Here is a 27,349-nt window from a genome sequence, read left to right as displayed (position 1 = left end):
AAATCAGGTCCCCTGGAGAAAATGTCCACTTTGGCAATTGGACTCTATGGCATTGAAGTCCCTGCCTTCATCAGGCTCCGCCCCAAAAATCTCCAGGTATTTCCCAACTCAGAGCTGGCAACTAGGGTTGCCAGGTCCCTCTTTGCCACCAGCAGGAGGTTTTTGAGGCGGAGCCTGAGGAGGGCAGGGTTTGGGGAAGGGAGGGACTTCAATGCCATAGAGTCCAATTGCCAAAGCTGCCATTTTCTCCAGGTGAACCGATCTCTATCAGCTGGAGAACAGCTGTAATAGTGGGAGACCTCCAGCTAGTACCTGTAGGTTAGCAAACAAAAGTTAGCATGCTGTACAGTAGTTATCAATTATAAAACAACAACAACAAAATGCAAAGATTGTGTAGGTATAATAGTGTTATTGAAATTGCATATACACTATTGCCAACAATTAATATCTGGTTCACTTTCACACCAAGATATATTAGGCAAAGAACAAAATAGGTTCAAAGTCCACCAAGTCACAGGTATAGAGTCCTTTCGACTGTGTTAAATCCCGTAGGTTCAAGAGGTTCAAGAGGTATGGTTGATTATAATTCCATTTAGGTATGGTTGATTATAATTCCATTTAAGGTATAATAGATTATAATTCCATTTAGGTATGGTTGATTATAATTCCATTTAAGGAATTATAATCAACCATACCTCTTGAACCTCTTGAACCTACGGGATTTAACAGAGTCGAAAGGACTTCACCTGCAACTTGGTGGACTTTGAACCTATTTTGTTCTTTGCCTAATATATCTTGGTGTGAAAGTGAACCAGATATTAATTGTTGGCAATAGTGTATATGCAATTTCAATAACACTATTATACCTACACAATCTTTGCATTTGTTGCTGTTGTTTTATAATTAGTACCTGTAGGTTGGCAACCCTAGGTAGTCTGTACTTCATTGTATCCCACTGAGGTCCCTTTCTTCCCCAGCCTCTACCCCCAAATCTCCAGGAGTTTCCCAACCTGGATCTGGCAACCTTACCCCCTCATCCCCTAGGAGACCTCCAGCCACCACCTAGAGGATGGCAACCCTATGTGGAAATCGGCTAAAACTGTGTGCGCTAAGAAATGTCTCTTGTCTCAGTTAAAACCCACTGCTCCTTCGCTTTTCATTCCTTTTCGCAAAGGCTTAAGAGTTCCTGTCCTTTGCATCGGATGCTTTGTGAGCCGGAAAGACCCCCGTGCACCCTGGCTGGCCCTGGAGAAGGCCACGATCAGCAGCCACAACCCAAATGGAAGCAGGCCAAGCCGAGGGCAGCAGCCCGTTCCCGCCGCAGAGGAGGCCGCCAGCCATCCAAGTGGCCTCCGGTCCAGCCATAATAAGGGGGCCCGAGCGTCTTTTGAGTATCACTTTCAGCTATTCTGAAGGTTAAACGCCTGTTTAGAGCCCCCTATTGAAGGCCGAGACAGGGGTCTGGTATTGTTGAAGCCCCCCCCCCGTCCCCGCCTTTGTTTTCGCTGCTTTCAAGGGAGCCTGTGAATTCAAAACGCACATTCGGCCCCCCACCCAACCCCTCCAAGCCGGCAGTTTGAACAGAAGTGCCTCCTCAGGGAAGGCCAGGCGGTTTCCTGCAAGGCCGTAATGACATACAGGCCTCTTTTCCTTTGGGCTCCCGCTTCCTTTTAGCTGCAGTTTAACCCAGGCTCCGAGGCCGGCCTCCACCTTACTGATCTCTGCTTGACATCCAATTACCACATGAATAGGGAAGAAAAGGCTTTAACTCCCTCTGACCTTCCCTTCCCTTCCCCCCCCCCACTTCTTTTCTCTCCCCCCCCCCCCACCCGGCCTTTTTCTCTGATGCAGAAGAGAGTTCAAAACTGAGACTGGAGGAATCAAACAAAGCCCCCCTCCCCACAGCAAGGCACCCCCCATTGTCATTGCTGCCGCCATGGCTCCAACCTTCCCCTCTATTATTCAAGCCTTGGAGTTTGACTTGCCGAGGCCTGCAAACAGCTGTTTGCGGATCCCCTCTTGACTGCTTTATGGAGAAATAATGGAACCCTTTTGGCGAGTCTCTCTGGTAAAGATGTCCCCTCGCCGGGGCTGGCTCTCGCACGCAAAATGGCGCCCTCGTCTCGCTCGCTGCCTTTTGAAAATTAAAAACCAGAACCCCAGCCGTCTTGGATGTGCTGCTCTCTCGGCAAGGGCAGGGCTGCGTTATCTGCTTGGTCGAGTGTGCCACGGTCATCGAATGCTCTGGCTAGGCTGAGGCCTTGCAGGGGCGGCCGTCGCAAAAAAATATGGGGGACAAAGACCGTTCCAGCGTTTCACCAAGGAAAATGAGGACATTTATAGATGCTTGTGGCGCCCCGCTTTTCACATCATCTGAGCTGCACGCCTCCCCAGTATACGTCGCTGAAGGCTCTTCTGTGGCTGCTGTTCATTTAATCCACAATTGCCTCTGCGGCACTAGCTTTTGGAAACTAGGTGGTGTTAGTCAGTCGACTCCCTTTTAAAAGCTCAAACATGTTTACTATCATGTTCAGCCTCTCGCTGTTGTACTGAATGCAGCTCAAACTAATTCAGCAATATTTTCAGTGCAATCCTAAACGGAGACAATAGGGCTGCCAGCTTCCAGGTGGGGCCTGAAGATGGCCCAGAATTACAACTGATTTTTAGACTACAGAGATCAATTCTCCGGGAGGAAACGGCTGCTTTGGAGGGTGGACTCTATGGCATTATACCTTCCTGGGGTTGCCAACCTCCAGGTGGTGGCTGGAAATCTCCAGGCAACAGAGATTTCACCTGGAGAACATGTCTGCTTTGGAAGGTGAACTCGATGGCCTTATGCCCCATTGAAGTACCTCCCCTCCCCAAACCTTGCTTTCTTCAGGCCCCACCCCCCAAATCTCCAGGTACTTCCCAACCTGGAGCTGGCAACCCTACTCCCCTCCCCAAACCCTGCCCCCCAGGATCCACCCCTAAATTGCCAGGAATTTCCTAGCCCAGAGTTGGCAACACTAAGTTACACTCTTCTAAGCCTAGTGATTTCAATGAACTTGTGTGTGTGTGTGCGTGAGAGAGTTGGAAACACTAAGTTACTCCTTTCTACGCCTAGTGATTTCAGTGAATGAACAAGACAACTGCAGCAGCACCATCCTGCCTGCGTTTCCCAGCACCTAATATATTCAGCATGCTCCTCTGATCCTGGAGAGAATAGATATGCATCACGACTAGTATCCATTTTGATTAGTAGCCATGAATGTTCCTCTCCTCCATGAACATGTCCACTCCCTTCTTAAAGCCTTCCAAGTTGGCAGCCATCACCACATCCTGGGGCAGGGAGTTCCACAATTTAACTATGTGTTGTGTAAAGAAATACTTCCTTTTATCGGTTTTGAATCTCTCACCCTCCAGCTTCAGCAGATGACCCCGCGTTCTAGTATTATGAGAGAAAAGCTTCTCCCTGTCCACTCTCGCCAAACCATGCATAATTTTATAGACCTCTATCAGCCCCTTAACCACCTTCTTTCCAGGCTAAACAGCCTAAGCGTTTTAACCGCTCCTCATAGGGCAGTTGCTCTAGTCCCCTGACCAGTTTGGTCGCTCTTTTCTGCCCCTTCTCAAGTTCTGCAATATCCTTTTTAGGTGTGGTGACCAGAACTGTACACAGTATTCCAAGTGTGGTCTAACCATATATTTGTACAAGGGCAGTATGATAGCAGCAGGTTTATTCTCTATTCCTCATCTAATTATGGACATTCAAGTACTGACCCTGCTTAACTTCCAAGATATGATAAGATCAGGCTGTACTGTGCTGCCATCCCTCCCTAATAAACTTAGAAAGTTGTAATTCTGCACAAGACTGTGCAGCAAGCTTCTTGGTAGACTGTGGTCTGAATATCAGTTGTACGGTAATTCTGGGCGATCTCTAGGCCTCACTACCTGGAGTTTGGCAACCTTATCTGTGTTACAAACTACAGTCATGGGCTACTCTTTCTATACCACAGAACTCTGGAAAAAAATTAACAGTGAACTACATTGCAGGGTTGTTGTAACGTAAGCCCATTTCTCAGCCTCGGCTATACACATCCCCAGTTTACAGTGTGGGAGTAATAAAAATGGATTATACTATGGGTTTGTATACTATTCTCTCATCATTTTTTAAATTATGAAGATGTTAACAGTGAATTACTGTACAGGGTTGTTCAAAGCCACTCATCCTAAGAACCCTGCAAGGTGGGAATTAGGGATGCCAGCCTCTAGGTAGGACCTGGAGATCCCTTGGGATTACAGCTCATCTCCAGACTACAGACATCAGTTCCTCTGGAGAAAATGGATGCTTTGAAGGGTAGACTGTACGTCATTGTGCCACTGAGGTCCCTTTCCTCCACAGGCTCTACCCGCAAATCTCCATGAGTTTCCCAACCTAGATCTGGCAACCCTACCCCCATTAGGGTTGCCAACCGTCAGGTACTAGCCTAAGATCTCCTGTTATTACAACTGATCTCCAGCCGATAGAGATCAGTTCACCTGGAGAAAATGGCTGCTTTGGCCATTGGACTCTATGGCATTGAAGTCCCTCCCCTCCCAAACCCCCACCCTCCTCAGGCTCCACCCCAAAAACCTCCTGCTGGTGGTGAAAAGGGATCTGGCAACCCTACTCCCCATCCCCTACTGATGCCCTGGGAGGACCTGGGACCTCTAGCAGGGATAGTAATTTGTGGTAATGGTTTAAACCAGCCTCAGAACTTTGCAATATGGGAAAGAGCAGACTACACTACATAGTTGCCATTGCCTCTCTCTCAACATCAGCCCCAGCCCCAACCAGTATGACATGGTGGTAAAAACACTGGAATACACTGCAGTAGGACTGTAAACCACTTGATTACAGCTTGAACCTCCCCACTAGGGTTGCCAGATCCCTCCTCACCACCAGTGGGAGGTTTTTGGGGCGGAGCCTGAGGAGGGGAGAGACTTCAACGCTATAGAGTCCAATTGCCAAAGCGGCCATTTTCTCCAGGGGAACTGATTTCTATCGGTTAGAGATCAGTGGTAACAGCAGGAGATCTCTACTTAGTACCTGGAGGTTGGCAACCCTATTGATTACAGCTTGAACCCCCCCACCCATCTGCACTTAGAAGGCAATAATACAGGACCCTGAATTTCTCTCTTAGCACAGGAAATTTTAGACAGGCAAGTCTGAAAAAAGGAAGAAAAAAATGCACACCCCATGAAATTTGTTTTTACTGAGAGAGGGAGGGGGGAAAGGGAAAGACAGCAGATGCAGTCAAATCCTCGCAGCGATTTTAAAACATCCTGGCTTTCCACCGTCCTTTCTATGAGAGGACGAGTCTTCTGTTTTGCATACAAGATATCTGGGTTATTTTCGGCTCCAAAGAAATCTTGAAGCGTGGCAGAAAGTACTGTACGGAATTATACCTTTCTAAGTTTATTATCTGGAAAAGACAGTCATGCTGGGAAAAGTTGAGGGCAGCAGGAAAAGAGGAAGACCCAACAAGAGAGGGATTGACTCTATCAAGGAAGCCACAGCCTTCAATTTGCAAGATCTGAGCAAGGCGGTCAAAGATAGGACATTCTGGAGGACTTTCATTCATAGGGTCGCCATGAGTCGGAAGCGACTTGACGGCACTTAACACACACACAAGTTTATTAGGGAGGGAAGGCAGCCCGGTACAGCCTGATCCCATCGTATCTTGGAAGCTAAGCAGAGTCAATACTTTCTGCCACCCTTCAGCATTTCTTTGGAACCAAAAATAACCCAGAAATCTTGCACGCAACAGAGAAGACTCGTCCTCTGACCTCCTTGGCGCGCACAGGCCTCCCCGGCGTCGTTGCCCCCGTTGCTAGGTGACTGCCGCCTAACCCGGATGTGGGAGCCGAAAGCTTCCGGTTTGGGCAGAGAGGTTCCCTGGTCAAAGATGGCGGCCCCCTTGTCCATTCAGCTAGAGTTCGGGTAAGGGAAATATTGGGGTGGGAGAGAAGAAAAGGTTTAGGAGGTGTGGGGTTGGGGGGGGGGAGAATGGGAGGGTTGGCGGCGTGGTCTGGCTAGGAGGGCCAATGAGCCAGCTAAGCTAGAATGGGGACTGTTTTAAGGCGGAGAGAAGAGGGTCCGGCAGGCTGAGGGTGTTTGGCAGGGTGGGATTCCTGGGATCCTTAGATCAGGGTATAGCATCTTTGCACGAGATCTGGGCTTAAAGACGTGGTATTTACTGGACAACGTTGGTCCGGTTACACACGGCTGAAACGGCCTCGCATTGGGCTAAACCGTCTCTCAGCCTAGCCTGCCTCTTGTGAGAAGAGAACCGTGAGAGAATAACCTCCGCCCTGAGTCTCTTGAAGGAATAGCATGATGAAAACGGGATAGGTAGATTGAAAGGGGAGGCTCAGATAATGGGAAGCTACTCGGATCCAGAATTAAGTTTTTGTGTGGGGGAGGGTGTAAGGCTGGCAGACTGTAGTAGGATGGGGGAGGAATCGGGAGTGGGAAACAGCTGAACAGGTCAGAAAATGCCTTCTAGTGTGATATGTAAAGCTCTTGGAAAGACCTGGGAACTTAGTATAGTCTAAGAAATGATACCTGTGGCAGTTTTTTTATTGCAGTAGTCTCTGGCAAAGGATGCAATAACTGAAGTGGGGAAGAGACCAGCAGGTTAGGGAGATTTCTGGCAGTGTATTAGAAAAACTCATATTATTACTCTCTTTGGGAGGTACCAGTTAGAAAGAGAATCCATGTCGTCAAGGAAAGAGTTAGAAAGAGTAGGTAGACCAATCTAGTTTTGTCCACAGATGAGTATTTTATCATGGAAGACTAAATATGATAATAGAATGGTGTGTAAATCTATATGCTGAAAGTGGAATGGTTATAAGTAACAAGATTTGGTTTGAGCTAGACCATACTCCATAATTCATTTTTTTTAAACTATCTTGGCTCAATGTAGGCATGCTTGAATTAACAAGAAAATAACTATGTGCACACTAATGCCTTTTTCCTACTCAGTAACTAAACCAGTCCCTCTATACATAGATTTTACGGTTCAGAGATGTCAGATCAGAAACTATGGTTTTCAGATGGATAGATGCTGATGCCTTTCAGTTTAGAAAAATTCATCATAGAAGATTTTAGCATTGAAGTAGCATTGGGGACTGCCATTATCTTTGGTCAGGTTCATCTCAATAGAAGGGTCTCAGGAAGAGGTGGTTAGAAAATGGATCATGTCATCAGTGCCTACGGACTGGGGAAAAGCAGCAGATTCACCAGTGGAAAAAGGTTGCATGTTATGGGCTAATCTAGCATTGGTCTACTGATTAGCTTTTACTTCCTCTAGTGAGGTTGCAAGGACAATAAAAATCTTACCTGCTGTGCTTCATGGAATACAACATTGTTTACACATTTGGTGCCTGGCTTGGTGAGGTTGCTTTCTGCACTGAATAATCCAAAATGCTCCTACTAGTAAATGTTCCATTAAAATATTAATAGCAATGATGAAGGGGATGGAGGGATGCCTTAAAAAGATGGCAAATGTGTTTTTGAAAAGAGAACAAAATGTAGGCACCTGACACCATAGGTGCTCTTAGCCATTCACAATAAGTTTGTTTTTAACGTACCACAGGAGTAAATATTAAAGCTTCAAATTACCCTATTTTAAAAAATAATACTCTACAAATAGTAGTCCTACAGTTTTTGTCCTTTGACTCCCCCCCCCCAAATAGTTTTCTCAACTGGCCATTTCTTTTTGTGTTTAATACAATGCAGGAACTAAAATGTCAGGCCTAGATATGGGAAATCCAGGTTTGAATCCCTGTCCAACTGCCAAAATAACTGGGACGCCCTGCAAAAGTCATTTTTTCAGACTATAAATCCATATATCCCATAATGATATATGTGAAGTGTTTTAAACACTGAAAGTGCTATATAAGTGTAAATATTAACACTGGCTCTAGACCATGTTTCCTCTCAGCTTGTCTTGAATCCTTTTTTCATAGAGGCAAAGTGACCTCCTTTTAGACATGGAATTTTAATCTTTTATTCCTAGCAGTACGTAGTTAAAACATCCAATGTATTGTTTCTGATTTCCTACTTGGTTCATAACAACCTGGAGTCCTGCAAGGAATTGTGGGAGGAGGAATCAATTTAGGAATTCCTAGCATAAAAAGAATAAAAACACAGCTTTTATTTTGTAATTTGTGAGGACTGCTGGGCAACTCTTCTTCATCTTCCAGATATTCTTAATTTTTCATATAAAATAATAGTGGATTGATGTCTGCTTTGTTTTGGAAGGCCCCAATCCCAACAACCTGCCAGGGTTTCTTAATCTATTTCCTTCCACTGAGCCTGCAACCTTTTCAGATAATCACTCCACCTGTGGTCGCCACTAAAACTGTCCTGACTTTCCAGAAGAGCGGAGTGTGTTGGTCCTTTCTCTCTCTCCTCCCTCTCCCCCCCGCTTTCTTGGAAATGCCTAAATGAGCGCTCTATGTATCCATTGCAGCTGAGTTCCCCCCCAGTTCGCATGTTACAGAAGGACCTTATCTCCTATCCTGGTATCTGTAGTAACAAAGCGTGAGCTTGTTTTCATAGCAGGCGCCCCAAAAATGTCTCTTTCCTACAATTGCTGGGACTTGTTCTCTCTTGCATGAATCTCCAGATTTGTCTAACATTAATAATTGCTACTTCAGTTTTCAGATAACTGTTTTTGTGAGCTAGGGAGCATCCACAGAGCAATCTTTGGGAGACTGACTGTACGTAAGTGGCACTGCAGTAAGCACTACAAAGGCACTGTTGTGCTCACCCATAGTACAGCCAAAAACCCTCCTTCACGTAGATAGATTTAAAGGGACTGGGTCATATGTTAATATCCCCCATTAATATTTTGATATTTCTTTTCTCTGTGCTTGCATCCTTTCATGAGGCAATTGTTAAACTAATATTGATACCGAAGGGCAGGGTACCAAACTAGTCATCATTAAAATCTGCTCCTGGAATCTTGCCCTTGTGGCTCTCTACAGATCTCAGCTGTGTGTCTGAAGTCAGTGGTTACTTGAGCCTCTTCTGTAATTGACTCCATGGTAGGGAACTATTTCTAACCAGACAGTCTATGTTCCTTCCTTCTTAGCTCTAAGAAAACTTCCTGACTCATGAGCAACTATTAGGGAGCATCCACTGCAGCTTTCTCCTTTTAAAAAAATAACATAGATTCATCCCTGACCTCAATAGCCTGGGCTAGCCCAATGTCATCAGCTCTTGAAAGCTAAGCAGGGTCAGCCCTGATTATTACTTGGATGGAAGACCACTAAGAAGAGTTGGTTTTTATATGCCAACATTCTCTACTACTGTGAGGTAGTTGGGGCTGAGAGAGCTCTAAGAGAGCTGTGACTAGCCCAAGGTCACCCAGCTGGTTTCATGTGGAGGAGTGGGGAAACAAATCCAGTTCACCAGATTAGCGTCCACCGCTCATGTGGAGGAGTGGGGAATCAAACCTGGCTCTCCAGATTAGAGTTCACCGCTCCAAATAATCACTCTTAACCACTACACCACGCTGGCACTAAGGAAGTCCAGGGTTGCTACGCAGAGGCAGGGAATAGCAAACCACCTCTGAACATCTCTTGCCTTGAAAATCCTGTGGGGTTGCCATAAGTTGGCTGCAACTTGATGGCAAAAAAATCCCCCAAAGATCCATCCAGCTCAGTATTGTCAAATCTGCAAGGTCTGGTAGAGATGGTTCTTTTCTAATCCCTGTTATCTGAGATTCTTTAGCTGGAGATGCAAGAAGTCTTGAACCTGGAGCCTACTGCATGCACAGCGGGTGCTGTGCTTTGAGCTGATGTCTATTTTGAAAGAGGCTTCTCATCTCTCCCCTCCCTCCCGGAAGGTGGGCTTATTTAGTACCTGCCGACACCTTTCCTGGTACCTGCCAAGTGTTGTTGGAAATGGGAAGGGCCAAGTGGAGCTTTTGTCTAGCAGGGCTTCTGATTGGCTGTTGGAGATTTGATTGGCTGTGGCAGCCGCCGCCGCCACAGTACAAAGATCTTCACTGTGGGACTGAAGCTAAGCTGCGGCAGCCATTTTGCAGCTGGCGCCACCTCTTGCAGAAGCCATTTTGTTGCTGTGTGCACCACACTGTGTCAGAATTCCAAAGGCGCCTGCAGAATCAAAAAGTTTGGGGACCCTTGAGGTAGAATGTTCGACTCGGGCACAAAGATCACTGTGACCCAGCGCCAATCAAGTCAAGTGCTTTCAGCCTATCCTGCTTCACAGGGTTTTGTAGCAGAAAAAGTTAGGAGAGACTGTGCACCCTGTCCTGAGCTGCTTGGAAGCACAATCAGATAATAAATACAGAGCAGGAAGGTATGTCACACGTAGGGTTTGGCCTCATCTCAAAAGGGGACGATGCTAGCTGAGCTTTTTTTTTTTTTTAACTTTAAAATTTCAGCTTTTCTAGGCCTTACCTTGGCAAAAGATCATAGCTGGTTTTCATCTACATTTCAGAGGTGGAGCAGAGCTTTTGTTTGACGGCATAAGGAAGCACCAAGTGAGTTTGCCCAGCCAGCCTGAACCTTGTGAGTATTTGAGCATGTTCTTTTATTCCCCAACTTTGGCCCCATTGATAGGACATGGTACAAGATTAGTGACAGTGTTCTTTATATGGTGCCATTGATGCATATGGTGCCTTGCAGAGAACAAGGAGATGGGTCTCTGCCTTGAGGTGCTTACAGTCTAACAAGGAGAAGGAAAGGGAGGGAGGAGAATCTGTATTAATTTTGTTCCAGTCACTTGTGCTTGGGCTTATTTTCAGGAAGGCACTAGGGAAGGGCACTGTGGCTCAGTGGTACAGCATCTGCTCGACATTCAGAAGGTCCCAGGTTCAATCCCTGGCATCTCCAGTAAAGGGACTAGGCAAGTAGGTGATGTGAAAGACCTCTGCCTGAGACCCTGGAGAGCTGCTTCCGGTCTGAGTAGGCAATACTGACTTAGATGGACCAGGGGTCTGATTCAGTATAAGGCAGCTTCATGTGAGTTGTACTTCATGGAAAATGTAGGCTTTGAGGAGGAGGATGCCAAAGAATTGAGAGGCGTGGCATCATGCTGGATGTTCTAAAAGGCAGTTCTAGGCAAAGGGAGAGATAAGGCAGAGCCGTTTGCAGGAGCCCTTTGGACAACTGCAGACAGTAGTACTGGAAGTGTGAAGGTTGTGGGCAGGTATATTCCCCGTTATCTATATATCTAATAGCAATGGGTGGCCCCCATCTACAGATATCTAAATCCATGGGTAAGGGCCTCTTGGACACAAAGCAGATTTTCCTGCAAACTTGGGGGACACCTCAGGTTTGAAGAAAAATATGAAATCTTTTTTAAAAAATACATTGGGGGTATCGTTAAATACACACTATATGTAGCAATCACACAGCATTTTAGATAAAATACGATATAAAAACTTTTCAAAATTAAAAACCGATTACCGCACAATAATTTAACAATGATCTCTTTCTGATGAACAGAACAGCCATCAGGTTTCTCCACTTTTGAAATCATTGGGGGTATAGATTCCCCCGCAAAATAAAAGAGTGTACGTACACATATACAACACACTTAACTGTAATCTTCAGAGCTGGTGGTGGATGCTGTGAGCTGCTCTGGTTTCAGAGTTGTGGGGTGGGATTCCCGCCAGTCTCTCAGGCCCCTCCCACACTTGTTATCTATACAGTGCCAACAACATGCTTAGTGTTTTACATGGAGATGGGTCTCTTCCTCGAAAGGAGCTTACAGTCAAAAAAGTGTGGAAAGGGAGGTGGAAAAAGGGAATAGAAAGCAAAAGAAAAGAAAGGATGCACTATTCACACAAAAGTGATCCCTTTTCATACACTGTTCAGATGCTCTCTCGCCTGTTTCTGAGCCAGTAGGCGAAAATTGTGTGTTGAAGCACTGTGGCTTTGGATTTTTGTTCAGGGACACAATTCCTGTAAGTTTAAAGAGGTGGTGGGAAAATGTGATGTATTCCTGCTGCTTTAGATTAACTTCACCCCTGCCATAATGTAATTGTTCCAGCTCATTTTCAGGCTTGAGTACAATCTTAATGGGTGAAAAGGACTAAGACATAGTTAAATTGTGGAACTCCCTGCCCCAGGATGTGGTGATGACTCCTACTTGGAAGGTTTTAAGAGGGGAGTGGATATGTTCATGGAGGATAGGGCTATCCATGGCTACTAGTCAAAATGAATACTAGTCACGATGCATACCTATTCTCTCCAGGATCAGAGGAGCATGCCTATTATATTAGGTGCTGTGGAACACAGGCAGGACAATGCTGCTGCAGTTGTCTTGTTTGTGGGCTTCCTAGAAGCACCTAGTTGGCCACTGTGTGAACAGACTGCTGTACTTGAGAGACCTTGGTCTGATCCAGCGTGGCTTTTCTTGTGTTCTTATGATATTGGGCCATATCCCATAGCTCCACGATGCTAAAGGTGGCGCTTTCCTCTGGAGCAAGAAGCCTCCCGTCCTTGTGTCTAAGGAAAGTGCCACTGTGAGTGGAACAGATCCATGGTATCCAAACGGTTTTAGGGGAGGTGGTTAAGCAAAAATAAACAATTACAGATCGGGGAGGGGACTGGGAGCTGGCAGCTTGCTAAAGGCCACCTTATGGCTGAAATTTGGGTTTGGGGGAGAGGAGGTGTCGCGGTTCGGGCCGTTAAGTGCCTACACTCTTAGAATGTACCATTCACTGAGAAATGGAGTTATCTTATACAGCGAGACACCACTAGACCGGAATCAACGGTTCCTAGAAACTTGTTATTGCTTCTAGGACATCTTTTGAACACGCCAATAAATTTATAATAATGGACAAGAGTAGAAGTATATAAAAAACACATTTATTTACATTATACAATATATGCTTTTTGGTTGCAAAGCCTTAAAATATCATATAAGGATAGACATCATTAGTCTTAAACATGTTTATGTAGCAAGTAATCATTCACATTCTCTATGCCTCCATAAAGGAGTATTTTAGTCAGAATATACTCATAAAGTATCCTTAGTGCAATGCACCTTCATTCAGAATATAAGGTTACAGAAATCCTGTCAAAATATGGTTAATTCTTTGGAGAAAGATTTGGTTAGAAGCATCCTAACTTAAATCATTCAAAACATCATAACATTTCTGTACAGAAGACACACTATACCTTGCTGTGTCATCTGTGTCACCTGGAGTCCTTTAAAGTCTTCTATTAATATCCTTAACTGATCATCATTAAGATCAGGCATTGTCTATGTACATGCTATGCATGCTCTTTCTAGTTTTAGACAGCAATGCTGAATATATAAATACTATGTGTTAGCTTAAAGCTGTTTACAGTCTCTTTGACTGTGCCAATCTGTGTATGTGCATTGTGCATATCTCACAGAGTACAGAGAATCTCCTTTCCCTTCAGGAACTTCTCTGGTCTCTTGCTCTGAGGAGGTTCAGAAGTCCCTCTGTTAAGTAGAGGACGTTCTGACACAATCTCAGAGGTCTAGCTATTATCCCTGTATTCAGGATGCTTCTTAGCATTGGTAAGCCAAATAGGCTTAGTTTGTAAGAATCCATAAATCTGATGGATTCTCAGTGTTCCAATACATGGAAAGATCACTGCACTTAGATTCCTATTCAAAGTATAGGAATTCTAAGGGTCTCTATCCTCTTCTAGGAATAGAGCAGTCTCACAAGAAGACTGTAAGTAAGATATGTTGAAATATCCAGATCTTGATATTTCAAGATATCTGAGAACTTCTGTCCACGCAAGGATCAGAGTTTCAATGTTTTACATCTCAAGCCTTTTGAGATGGAGGTGCTATGCCAGACAGCTGCAGTCTGCCAGCCATAGAACTCTAAAATGCAAGCTGGACTGTGGCTGGTATTTATACAATTTCTAGACCCATTAAGAGTGAAGAATGTTCCTTTTCCCCTCTTCCTTTGCCTTCAAAAGGGTACCTTTATTTTCCCTTTCTTATCCAATACCAGGAGCTTAGTGGTTTCTGTTCCTGTCTTATGTCCTTATATGGATTTCCTTCTCTTTCAGTTCTCTGTGCCTAAAGTATAAATACTCATTTCTGAGTTACATGATCAAGTTACATATTTAATTTCTATACCATCCTCTTCGTTAGGACTATACGCATTAAATGAGACTACTTAGAAATCTGTAGCACAATGTTTAACTATAGAACTCATGAAACACAATTATTGTTTACATTTGTCACTTTGTAACATCTTTTAGTAACTGACAGCCTTGGGCAGATTACAAAAGGCAAGAAAGCTTGTTACTCTTATCTTGAGAGAACTTATAATGCCTTTAGGCTATATTTTAAGCACAATTTCAACTATTAATGCACTCTTAGTACATTAAGATATCTTAAAACCTTGAAAAGGCTATTTAAGATTCTGACATCTGGCAGCTGAGTCAGAAAGTTGATTTTTACGCTGCCCCTTCAAGGGAAGGTGCTCAGCTCTGCTCCTTCAAGGACAAAGCCAGAGTAACTTTAGTAGTTAGCTTTGATAGAGCTAACCTTGAGAGTAGCCTGTCAGCCTGACACAGAGCCAGCCTGTCAGCATGACACAGACTTTCATTTATACATTACACAATCCTCTGTATGTGCATGATGTGTTTAAGCTCTATATGGAATTAATTCTGCACATGTTCATAAGATACCATGATCATGTCAGAGACTGCTACAGAGGAGGTTTCCCAAGTCGTCCTCTGCCTTTTCGCTGCACCAGCTCAGTAGAACCCCTCCCCTTAACCTCAGGCAAGGGTTCAATTGGCAGAGAAGTCGGCTCACTTTCCGAGCTTCTAGGAGGCAATTATGGGACAATGGGGTGCAAAAGGGAAACCCGCAATTAGGGATGACGAGAGCATGCTTATCGGTGCTGTTCTGTAAATGAGACAAATGTGACTCTTGCAGCAACTCAATAGGGGAGCAGAACGTTGCCAGTGGAGGGCTGTGGCCACCGAGGCATGCCTGCCACAGCCTCCTCCAGCAGCCCCGTACAGTGCGGGGTTTGTCTGTAGCCCCAAGCAGATCTTCACCCTCTCCCTTCTGTATGGGCGGGATAAAAGGAAACCCAGCCAGGCATAGCTTTAACTCTTTCCATGATGAGTTCTCAGTGGAGAGCCGCTAACGGTGGGTCTGCTCTCTCCCTCCCACGTCTGTTTGGTACTGAGCTTGGCTGTCTGCAGCCACTGTAACATCTGTTTAGTGGCCAAGGTACGCTAGGCACTGGGCAGAATCCTCCATGTGTTTCTCTACTTCTCTCCCTCCTTCCGTGGCCAGAGGGTTTAAGCAGGGGTTGGGGGAGTGGATGACAAATGAACTTGAGGGGGGAGCCCAGCCCTTCACTGGTGTAAGCAAACACGGGTGTGAAAAGGACACGCTGCCCAACTGTTCCTGATCTGGAGGACTGAAAGGCGCCCTCCGAATCTCATTGCCAGTCAGTATTTGTCCTTTCTGTGCCGCTGCTGCTGCAACCTGATTTACCTGCAGCACCTGATGGTGAATACTGTTGCTGAAGGCGTGCCTCCTGGTTCCCAGGGTAGCTTGTTCTCCCCTCTCCCACCTTGAGTGTTGCTTTTTATTTTTTTATTTTATTTTAGTGCTTTGTTTCCAGGCTCTCCCTTGGCCCCACTTCTCCAGCAAAGCCTCCCTGAACCAACCTGATCTTGCATGCCTCTCCTTAGCGCTCAGACTCATATAGTGCTTAAGCAGCATTTTGTATTACTCCAGCATCTGTCTCTTGCAAAGGACTTTTGTAGATTTCCCCTTGCATGCTCTTGGCAGTGGAATATTCAATAGCAGCGTATGTGTGGATGTGCCCTCAGGGCCTGTTTACATAGACACTTCAACAGGGTTTTACTCTTGAAGCTACTGTTAGGAGTTACAGTTTCCAGGGGGTGATTACCGGGTTTGCAATTGTAATATCCTTCTGATGAAGACCTCCAGCAACTGATCTTGTTTGGGAACTCAGAGAGATGGTTACCTCCCTCCCAAGCGGAAATAAGCGGCTTCTCAAAAGTGGCATCCTTGTTATCCCCTTACAATTTACAAGGTAATATGGGATGTCACTGCTTGTAGAATCATAGAATCATAGAGTTGGAAGGGGCCACCAGGATCATCTAGTCCAACCCCCTGCATAATGCAGGAAATTCACAACTACTTCCCCCCCACACACACCCAGTGACCCCTACACCATGCCCAGAAGATGGCCAAGAAGCCCTCCCTCTCATGAGCTGCCTAAGGTCATAGAATCAGCATTGCTGACAGATGGCCATCTAGCCTCTGCTTAAAATCCTCCAGGGAAGGAGAGCCCACCACCTCCTGAGGAAGCCTGTTCCACTGAGGAATCACTGTAACTTAGAAAGTTCTTCCTAATGTTTAGATGGAAACTCTTTTGATTTAACTTCAACCCGTTGGTTCTGGTCCTACCTTCTGGGGCAACAGAAAACAACTCGGCACCATCGTCTATATGACAGCTCTTCAAGTACTTGAAGATGGTTATCGTATTACCTCTCAGTCTTCTCCTCTCCAGGCTAAACATACCCTGCTCCTTCAACTTTTCCTCATAGGACTTGGTCTCCAGACCCCTCACCATCTTTGTTGCCCTCCTCTAGACACATTCCATCTTGTCTACATCCTTCTTAAATGGTGGTGCCCAAAACTGAACACAGTACTCTAGGTGAGGTCTAACCAGAGCAGAGTAAAGAGATATCATCACTTTGTGTGATCTGGACACTATACTTCTGTTGATACAGCCCAAGATCGCACTTGCCTTTTTAGCTACTGCATCACACTGCTAACTCATGTTCAGTGTTTGGTCTACTAAGACCCCAAGATCCTTTTCACACACACTACTGCTGAGACAACTCTCCCCCATCCTATAATTATGCATTTGATTTTTCCTACCTAAATGCTTCTGGATGTGGTTGTCAAAATTTGACAGTAGTAGGCCTCTCCACCTGGTTCAGAAAAATTGTTTTCTCTCCCCAACATAGTACACACAGAAGCAGGGCTGATGTGGGGGCGGGAGGAAGGGGTACAAAATTCTGGAAGCTCCGGCCACCCGAGTGTCCTAAGGACCTGGACAAGTCCAGTGATATACTTTCATGTGACATTTGGGTTGGATAATTTTTGTCGGGGCTCCACAGTAGTGCTTGGCAGTCCTGCAGGGAGACCTTGCTGTCTTCTAAGGAGCTGGCTGATTTCGAAAGAAAGAAAGGTAGGAAGGGTGTTGTTGTTTTGCTCCTCACAAATACCAGAACAGCGACACTGGTGGGAAACAGAGGGAAAACTCTGATTCCTGTCTGAATGAAGGCACAGCCCCTTTTGAGGAGGGGGCTCACCTTTTGTCCGCCCCTTCATATGGAAAGGGCCCTGGTTCAGAGGCAGCACATTTGCTTTGCAAGCAGAAGGTCCCAGGGTCAACCTCAGACACCTCCAGTTAACAGGATCTCACATTTGTTGGGAAAGTCCCTGCTGTGTCTGAGCAGCTGCCAGTCAGAGTGGATAAATGGGGTGACTCAGAATAAGGCAGTATTGCACAGGTTGCCGATATCAGCCATAACCAGGCCAGCGCAGAGAAGAAGAGTTGGTTTTTATACCCCGATTTTCTCTATAAGGAGTCTCAAACTGGCTTACAAATGCCGTATTCTGCCGGCTACTGCTGCCATGCACCTGGCGTAATAGAGGCCATAGATCACCTCATCTCGTTCTGTGATCAATGGACGCCACTCAGAGACCTCTGGGTTATAGCTATCCTGAGTAAATATCAGCAGACTGTCGAATCCTGCATGGTTTTTTTTGCTGGCAAACACCAATTTGGAAATAACGCATTCTGTTGCCAAATTTCTAGCACTTGTGGTTTCTCTAGTCTATGCCAATCCAGGGATGGGTTTTAATTTGCCATGACTTATTTTTAATGTTTACTTTTTTGTATTTTCATCTTGTATTTGTTTTTTATTTTGTTCAAGACGTTGGTCAGAGGATCATAATAATAAAAGGCAAGGATATCATCCATAGCTTAGTCGCTAAGACTTTGATTTGCATGCAGAATCTCCCAGGTTCAGTTTGTGGCATCTCCAGTTAAAGGATCTCAGGTAGCAGGTATTGGGAAAGTCCTTTCTCTGCTTGAGACCCTGGAGAACTGCTGCCAGTCAGAGTAGGTAAATACCGAGTTACATAGACCAAGTATGGTCTGACCAAGTATAAAGGCAGATTCATCTGTTTGTGGGAAAACGAAGGTGATGGAGGGGGGGGAGTGGATCCAAACACGCCATGTACAATTCTTTGAAGTGGAGCTATACAATTGCATCAGGATTTGGGTGGCTGTAGGAGGCACACAGAACAGGTGGTTGAACACACGAAGCTGCGTTCTACTGAATCAGACCCTCGGTTCATCAAAGTCAGTCTTGTCTACTCAGACCAGTAGCGGCTCTCCAGGGTCTCAGGCAGAGGTCTTTCGCATCACCTACTTGCCTGGTCCCTTTAACTGGAGATACTGGGGGCTTAACCTGGGAGATTCTGCGTGCCAAGCAGATGCTCTCCCACTGAACCACGACCCCTCCAAATATTACTCTGGTGGGATTCGAACCCACAACCTTTGAATGACTTCACTTTGTCACACAATCTAGAAGTCCAATGCGCTATCCATTGTGCCACAGAGCCTCTCCATAAGGCTCCTCTATAGCTAAGGGAAAAGATTGCCCAAGATGGATTGTATCAGCTGCACCCTGCTATCCTCTGTTCCTTCCCCACAGCCACATACTGGAGGCAGTGGGGGCCACCAGTGGGTGGGGAGAGAGGTGGTCCCAGCAGGATCTGTGAGTCCCCCAGCAGCAGATGTTTAGGGGGTTTGGTCAAGCTATGGGGTGGGAAGGAAGAAGACTCATGGAGGGGACAACGTTGGAAGGCAGCTGGTGATGGGGAAAGGCAGAGAAGCACCCAAGGAAGAAGCAGAAGCTGGGAATTGGGGAGGGGGCGTAGCAGGAGCATGGCCATTAGTCTCCTGAACTCGATTCTTGACATCTTTGTCTACCCCTATATTGGATACCCTTCCTATTTCCCCTCTAAAGAGCCAACGTGGTGTCGTGGTTAAGAGCGGTGGTTTGGAGCGGTGGACTCTGATCTGGTGAACCAGGTTTGATTCCCCAATCCACATGAGTGGCGGAGGCTAATCTGGTGCACTGGGTTTGTTTCTCCACTCCTACACAAGAAGCCAGCTGAGTAACCTTGGGCTAGTCACAGCTCTCTTAGAGCTCTCTCAGCCCCACCTACCTCACAGGGTGTCTGTTGTGGGGAGGGGAAGGGAAGGTGATTGTAAGCCAGTTTGATTCTCCTTTAAGTGGTAGAGACAGTCGGCATATAAAAACCAACTCTTCTTCTTCCCGCCTACCCCCTGCCTTGTTTGCAGCCATGGCACCGCTGTTCTGAAGGTGACTGTATACACTGGGGTGGGAATGGGCTCTCGCGGGCAGGAGGTCCATAGCCCTTTAAACTGTTTAGCATTCAGTTCACACGGTTCACAGTGCCAGCTGTTCCTTTCTCCTCTGCCGTGCCCTCCCTTGCAGGAACTGTTTGCAGAGCCGGGAGCTCCTGTGTAAAATTGCTTTTCAAAAGAGCCACTTTCTGCTTAATTAAACAATGAACCGCCAGTCCCTCTACACATCTGTAAAGCCCCTTCTGCAGACCCTTTATCCCACAAACTGCTCCATTCTTAATGTCTTTCATTTGTAAATCTCCCCCCCTCTTGCCAATCCTCCTCTCCCTTCCCTTTCTCTCCCCCCTCCCCTTTCAAGTGAAGCTGAGCTGTTTGCTTGAGGAGGACGGAGTACGGAGGAGATGGGGTTAATGGGCCTTGCTGGCTGTGGCTGTATTTTTGTTGTTGTTGCTCATGTTGGGAGGGGGAAGCCTGGAGAGATCAGCACAATTTGAGGCAGAACTGTCACAGAGCTGGGCTTCATGGATCAGATAGCCAACTTACCCAAAACAGGCCACGATTGTCTTTAAAAGAAAAAGTTTGGATCTTGGACTTTTAAATAAAGCATTTCAAATATTCCGGAGGCCACGCTGGAACTTTCCTCCCCTGGCAAGCCTGACTTCTTGAAATTTTCTAGCCATACTAAATACCCAACTGGTTGCAATCATCCAAAGGAAGAACTTCTACAACTTGGTGGTGGCATCCTCTGGCCATATGGTTTGTACAGTTCCAAGCATCTTGTCTCTTACGTTTTACCTACATCTTCCTGCAATTTGGACTCAATTTCTCTTTGGGCCGCACCTGGTAGATAGGGTGGCTTATTCCCGCCCCCTTCATTCATTAAAAAGAATGCCTTTAAATGGTCAGCCTGTCTCTGCATTCTCTTCTCCAGGTGACATCTACCCACTTCTTTTGGATGGCTGTCAAGTTACTCATCCGTTATATACCAAGGGAGTTAAATGGGGGAACTCCCTGCCCCAGGATGTGGTGATGACTCTTACTTGGAAGGCTTTAAGAGGGGACATGTTCATGGAGGAGAGGGCTATTCATGGCTACTAGTAGAAATGGATACTAGTCAGGATGCATGCCTGTTCTCTCCAGGATCAGAGGGGCATGCCTATTATATTGGGTGCTATGGAACACGGGCAGGACAATGCTGCTGCAGCCGTCTTGTTTGTGGGCTTCCTAGAGGCACCCGGTTGGCCACTGTGTGCACAGAGTGCTAGACTTGATGGGCCTTGGTCTGATCCAGCGTGGCCGTTCTTATGTTAAGGGAGGAAAATAGTTTTAGATTTTTGTATTACATTTCTTGGAACTCGGATCACCAAAAGTTTGGGGCAGTTCCAAAGCCTTGACTGATCTTTGAAGACTTCCATTAAATCACTTCAAGTTTGTGGTGCTGAACAGGCGCTATTAGCAGAATGCTTCTCAATGTTCGATGTGGTGTTTTACTTGTTTAATGGTATTTTTTTATTTGGCTTTAACACCTGGAGCTGTTTTGGTTTAAGACAGTGGTTCCCAACCTGGGGGCCAGGGACTTCTGGAGACACCGCAAAAGTCTTGCAAGGGGTCTGCGAATCCATACATGCATTCAGCAGCTACCATTTTGATCTTTTTAACAATATGCATTTTCTCAATTAATGGGTACTAATAGTACAACTGCTATCCTGTGGGGTTGGGGGTCTGCAAAAAAAATTGATATTAAAAGGAGGGATCCACATACTCAAACAGGTTGGGAACCAGTGGTTTAAGAGGAGAGGGTGACCTACAATTTCAGTTGTGTGGTGTGGTGGTTAGAGTGCTGGACTAGGATCTGTGAGACCCAGGTTTGAATCCCTACTTTGCCATGGAATCTTGCTGGGTGACCTTGGGCCCGTCACACACGCTCAGCCGAACCTCTTCTGCAAGGGGATAAAATGGAGAGGAGATTGATGTAAGCTGCTTAGGGCCCCCATTGGAGAGCAAAGCAAAGTAGAAATGAAGTAAATGAATAAATACAATTAGATGTGTGTGTGTTTAACGTAGTCCAAACTCTCATTTTAAAGAGGCTGGATTATACACATGTACTTAACTGTGGTTCTGCTGGTCAGTGCCCCCCCCACCAACAGACCACTGAAGATTATTCTTCCAGTGTGGTGTAGTGGTTAAGAGCGGTGGTTTGGAGCGGTGGACTCTGATCTGGAGAACCGGGTTTGATTCCCCACTCCTCCACATGAGTGGCGGAGGCTAATCTGGTGAACAGGGTTGGTTTCCCTGCTCCTACTCATGAAGCCAACTGGATTACCTTGGGCTAGTCACAGCTCTCTTCGAGCTCTCTCAGCCCCACCTACCTCACAGGGTGTCTGATGTGGGGAGAGGAAGGGAAGGTGATTGTAAGCCAGTTTGATTCTTCCTTAAGTGGTAGAGAAAGTCAGCATATAAAAACCAACTCTTTCTTCTCCTCCTCTTTCTCACCAGCTAAACATTTTCCACACACTTTCAAGCCTCTCTTTGCAGCCTTAAGGTCTAGTGATGTACTTGTTTCAAAAAATGAAAGCCAGGATTCTCAGAATGTTAGTTGGCTGCCGATACTATATATGTAAAGTGCTGTCAAGTCGCAGCCAACTTATGGCAAACTGGTAGGGTTTTCAAGGCAAGAGAGGGTGTGTGTGATTGCCTGCCTCTGCGTAAGAACCCTGGACTTCCTTAGTGATCTCCCATCCAAATAATAACCAGAGCTGACCCTGCTTGGCTTCTAAGATCTGAAAAATTCAGGTTAGCCTGGGCCCAAGTCATTTGACACTAACTTCTTAGAAACACCCTGCCCCAAGATGTGGTGATGGCTGCCAACTTGGAAGGCTTTAAGAGGGGAGTAGGCATGTTCATGGAGGAGAGGACTATCACTGGCTACTAGTCAAAATGAATTCTAGTCATGATGCATACCTGTTCTCTCCAGGATCAGATGAGCATGCCTATTATGTTAGGTGCTGTGGAACGCAGGCAGGATAATGCTGCTGCAGTTGCTTTGTTTGTGGACTTCCTAGAGGCACCTGGTTGGCCACTGTGTGAACAGACTGCAGGACTTCATGGAACTTGGTCTGATCCAGCAGGGCTTATTATGTTCTTATGAAATTATGGTTCTATTAATATAACATAAAAGTGAACTGGCCTTAAGATTAAAAATATATATATTTCGACTAAAATGTGGCAAACATGACGAACATTGAGAAGCATTCTGCTAATAGCGCTTGTTTAGCACCACAAACCAGAAGTGATTCAGTGGAAGACTTCAAAGATCAATCAGGGCTTTGGAATCACTCCAAACCATTGGTGATCTGAGTTCCAAGAAATGCGATACAAGAATCTGAAACTGTTTTCCACCCTTGGGTATATCATGGAGTTACTACAATTTTGTTTGCACAATTAATCTTCCTTCATCCACACTGTTTCCAGTTTGCAAATGGGTGCTGGAATTTGTGAGTGCTGCTTGCTCCAGGTGAGTTTGTGATATGGACATTTGAACCCGGTTCTCCCAGTCCCTAATCCAGGGGCTGGATCCAACCCCTTGAGAACTCTTATCTGGCCCGTAAGCCAGCCGAGGCAGCCTCACCCAGTCCCAATCTGGTCTGGCAAGACATGGCCCGGCCCGGCCAAGTGACATTTATGTCATATCCGGCTCTCATAACAAATGAGTTCAACAGCCCTGCCCTAATCAAACAGGCTGTCCGCTGAACTGTGCGTATGAATTTAATTTGCCTGCCGGGTTGGTGGTGAGGTTGTGTTGGACAGCTGCGAGGGCTTTGTCTCGCGGCTGGGTTTGCATCTGTGCAGAAGGCCTTGCAGGGAGGGGCAGAGGAGAGGCAGATATGAAATATGTCGTGTCTCAGAAGGCTGCGTCCCATTAGCATAACTTGCATACCATCTCCTTGACCGTGACAGATGCCAAACCACCATTGGGTAGAAAAAGCGTTTTGCTCGTGTGTGTATCTGTGTGTTCAATAATTCCCCAGAGAGAATCCAAATGAGCAGAGCATGAAAAAGGCTCCTGAGCTCAAAGTCTGCCTGTGCCCCTCTTCACCCCCCATTGGCAGTCATTTATTTCAGAGACCCTGGTGCATTTCGGAGGCTGTTCTCTGACTTCTTCCTCCCTTTACCCCCCCCCAAAGGACAATCATGTTTCTTTGTCATTTATATACGGAAGCCAACCATCAGAGGGATTATTTATTTATTTATTGTGGGAGGGTGAAATGCAACAGTAGAAGAAGAAAAGTTGGTTTTTATATGCCGACTTTCTCTACCGCTTAAGGGAGAATCAAACCGGCTTATAATCACTTTCCCTTCCTCTCCTCGCAACAGACACCCTGAGAGGTAGGTGAGGCTGAGAGAGCTGTGAGTAGCCCAAGGTCACCCAGCTGGCTTCAAGTGTCGGAGTGGGGAAACAAATCCAGTTCACCAGATTAGAGTCCGCCACTCATGTGTCAGAGTGGGGAATCAAACCCTGTTCTCCAGATCAGAGTCCATCGCTCATAACCACTACACCACTGTCTGTCTTCTCTCTTCTTTTCCCCTGTAACCTGTCCCCTTCCTTCACTCGTAATTCAGCTAGCTGGGTCAGACGTTGGGCTTGCAGAGCGGGAGGGTTGTGGAGGCCTCCTTGATTTCAGGGTTCTCCTCCCCCCCCCCCGCCCAGCCCGCAGTTGAAGAATAAGTCATCTATCACTCAAACCCTCTTCTCATCCGTGTTGGTGGGAATAATGGAAGAGGCACAGTCAAAAAGAGGTGTGTGTGTGGGGGGGAGGGAGTTTGTCATGACTACCGGCCAGTGGCTGAGAATGTGGGTGGGGTGACGCTTGGCCTGAGCCAGTGACCTCAGCAAATTGGAGTTGGGCCATGGTCAGTATGATAAATGATCTCATTCTCTGGGGTGGGGAGAAGGGTAGGCAGTGTCAAAGGCACAGAACCCCACAGGGAGGTGTCTGGGTAGTGAGAGCTGGCCTCCTTACCGCTTTGACGCCTTGGTGACCGGCTCAATGTACATCTTATTTATTACCAGGTCTCTTGAGATGCCTGGGGGGGGTTTGCCTGGGGGGGCTTGCCTTTTTGTCCCCCTCCCCGCAAAACACTGTGTCCGAAATGAGATTGGTGGGCCAAGCAACGTCTGCCCCCACCAAAGCATATCTGTAAAAGTCTGGATGTTTCCTGGTGGGCAGCCGAACTCTGACTGGCACTGTGAGCCAGGGGGATTGTGGGCACAATTGTGAGAGTCTGTGTTGGGAGCTGGGGGTTGGCACCAGGCTGTACCATGCTGCTTGAAGCTGTACAGCTTCTATTGTATTGTCTATAAAATTATGCATGGTTTGGCGAGAGTGGACAGGGAGAAGCTTTTCTCCCTCTCTCATAATACCAGAATGTGGGGTCATCTGCTGAAGCTGGAGGGCGAGAGATTCAAAACTGATAAAAGGAAGTATTTCTTCACACAGTGCATAGTTAAATTGTGGAACTCCCTGCCCCAGGATGTGGTGATGGCTGCCAACTTGGAAGGCTTTAAAAGGGGAGTGGACATGTTTGAGTTCTGAGCTATGGTTGAGGCCAGCTACGGTTCCCTATATATTAATCCTGGCCTCCCTAACCTCTCTGCTGTGGTAATATCTTTTAATCTTTTTATTCAATCTGTATTTATTCCATCTGCTCACCTAGCTGAAGTTGTGTTTTGTGTTACACTTTAGAGGCACCTTAGGTAAATTAGGATGATATTTATATGATTTATAGGGCTATTTTAAAATGTTTTAAAGTTTTTACTGATATAATGAGACATTTATATTTTGTAAGCCGCTCTGAGCCCAGTTTGGCCAGGAAGAGCGGGATAATAAGTGGAAATAGTTAATAAATAAATTAATGGAGGAGTGGGGCATAAATGGCTACTAGTAAAAATGGCTGCTAGTCATGATGCATGCCTATTCTCTCCAGGATCAGAGGAGCATGCCTGTTATATTAGGCGCTGTGGAACCAGGCAGGATGGTGCTGCTGCAGCCATGTTGTTTGTGGACTTCCTAGAGGCTCCTGATTGGCCACTGAGTGAACAGACTGCTGGACTGGATGGGCCTGGGTCTGATCCAGCAGGGTCTTTCTTATGTTCTTATGTTGTGACCCTCCCTCTTGGATTGAACTCACCAGAGCCGGCAGCACAGACAGTAGCCAAAACATGTTTGGGAGCTGGTACTGTGTGGGTGGCGATATAGAGAGATGCTTATGGCAGAGGATTTCTGATGCAAACAGGTTGGTAGCCAGCACAGCTGTGGACAAGTTGCTGTTTTGCTACCAATGGAGGAATGGAGAGCAAGTGTGGTGTCGTGGTTAAGAGTGTTGGGCTAGTGTCTGGATGTCCCAGGTTTGAATCCCTACTTGTGCCCTGGAAGCTCGCTGGGTGACCTTGGGCCAGTTGCCCTCTCTCCGCTTAACCTGTCTCACGGGGTTGTTGTTGGGATAAAATGGAGGAGAGGAGAATAATGTAATCTGCTTTGGGTCCCATTGGAGAGAAAGGCGGGGTATAAATGAATGAATGAATTAAATAATTAAATAAATAAGGATTTGATGGAGTATCTTCTTCTTTGGCAAAGGTGGTCCGCTGTGCAAGCATCGGGTCATTCCTGACCCATGGGGTGACGTCACATTGCAATGTTTCCTAGGCAGACTATGTTTATGGGGCGGTTTGCCATCACCTTCCCCAGCCATCTGCACATTACCTCCAGCGAGCCAAGTCCTCATTTTACCTACCTCGGAAGGATGGAAGGCTGAGTCAACCTTGAGCCGGCTTCCTGAAACCGACTTCCGTCGGGATCGAACTCAGGTCGTGAGCAGAGCTTTGACTGTAGTGCTGCAGCTGACCACTCTGCGCCATGGGGCTCCTTCTTCTTGGGACCGACTAAAATGGCACATTGGCATGTGCAAGCTTTTGTGTTCCCCAGAACTCTTCTGGATGCTCAGGGCAAAAACATCCTGTCTGAAGGCGAGTTCTGCGGAATTCAGCTAATGTACGTATTGCTTGATGTTTCTTTGTTTAAAATATTTCTAGATCAGTTTTCTTGATGTTAATGTGGTTTAATGGTAAAACCATCGATACCATCATCAGCACTGCTCAGCTAAAACATTCTGGACACAGAAGCTGCAAAAACCCATTTGCCAAATGCCAAGAGGAACTTTGACATCTTTTATAAACATCAAGAAAAGAGCTCTGGTTCTAGCTGCCCTTATTGTCGCCTATCAAAGTGATGGTATCACCAATAGCAGGTGGTGGCTCCATTTTGATTGCCATGTGGGCCCACCTGGGGACGTTTGGGGTGGCCTTAATAAAATATTTTTATTTTATTTATTTACTTCACATACCCTTCACCTGGGGACCCAAAGCAGCTTACATTGTTCTCCTCTTCTCCATTTTATCCTCCCAACACCCCTGTGAGGTAGGTTAGTGTGTGTGACTGGGTCAGCAAGCTTAGAATCATAGAATTGGAAGGGACCACCAGGGTCATCTAGTCCGACCCCCTGCACAATGAAGGAAATTCACACCTACCTCCCCCCCCCCACACCCAGTGACCCCTACTGCATGCCCAGAAGATGGCCAAGATGCCCTCCCTCTCATGATCTGCCTAAGGTCATAGAATCAGCATTGCTGACAGATGGTCATTTAGCCTCTGCTTGAAAACCTCCAGGGAAGGAAAGCTCACCACCTCCTGAGGAAGCCTTTTCCACTGAGGCATCGCTGTAACTTAGAAAGTTCTTCCTAATGTCTAGACTCTAGACCACTGGTTCCCAACTGGGGGTCCATGGACCCCCAGGGGTCCCCGAGAACTAAATTAAGATCCGCG

At 46.3% G+C, this 27,349-nt stretch overlaps 1 protein-coding gene and 1 non-coding gene across 2 annotated transcripts in view; one reads left to right on the top strand and one right to left on the bottom strand.

Annotated features, from left to right (window-relative positions):
- Nucleotides 1-5,888: 5,888 nt before the first annotated feature.
- Nucleotides 5,889-27,349, top strand: part of URM1 (ubiquitin related modifier 1) — a 33,421-nt gene continuing 11,960 nt past the window's right edge. Inside the window, exons 1-2 of the mRNA XM_056860308.1 lie at nucleotides 5,889-5,965; nucleotides 10,499-10,569. Coding sequence (XP_056716286.1) covers nucleotides 5,931-5,965; nucleotides 10,499-10,569 — 106 coding nt within the window. The 5' untranslated portion in view covers nucleotides 5,889-5,930. The remainder of the gene's footprint in view (nucleotides 5,966-10,498; nucleotides 10,570-27,349) is intronic.
- Nucleotides 18,603-18,697, bottom strand: TRNAR-UCU (transfer RNA arginine (anticodon UCU)). Its single transcript has 2 exons — nucleotides 18,661-18,697; nucleotides 18,603-18,638 (listed from the first exon to the last, which is right to left on the bottom strand). It is a non-coding gene; the product is annotated as a tRNA-Arg (tRNA).

Source organism: Euleptes europaea, chromosome 14, assembly GCF_029931775.1.
Source record: "Euleptes europaea isolate rEulEur1 chromosome 14, rEulEur1.hap1, whole genome shotgun sequence".
Taxonomy (NCBI): Eukaryota; Metazoa; Chordata; class Lepidosauria; order Squamata; family Sphaerodactylidae; genus Euleptes; species Euleptes europaea.
Note: the sequence above shows the minus strand (reverse complement) of the source record. Positions and strands in the feature narration are given on the sequence as shown.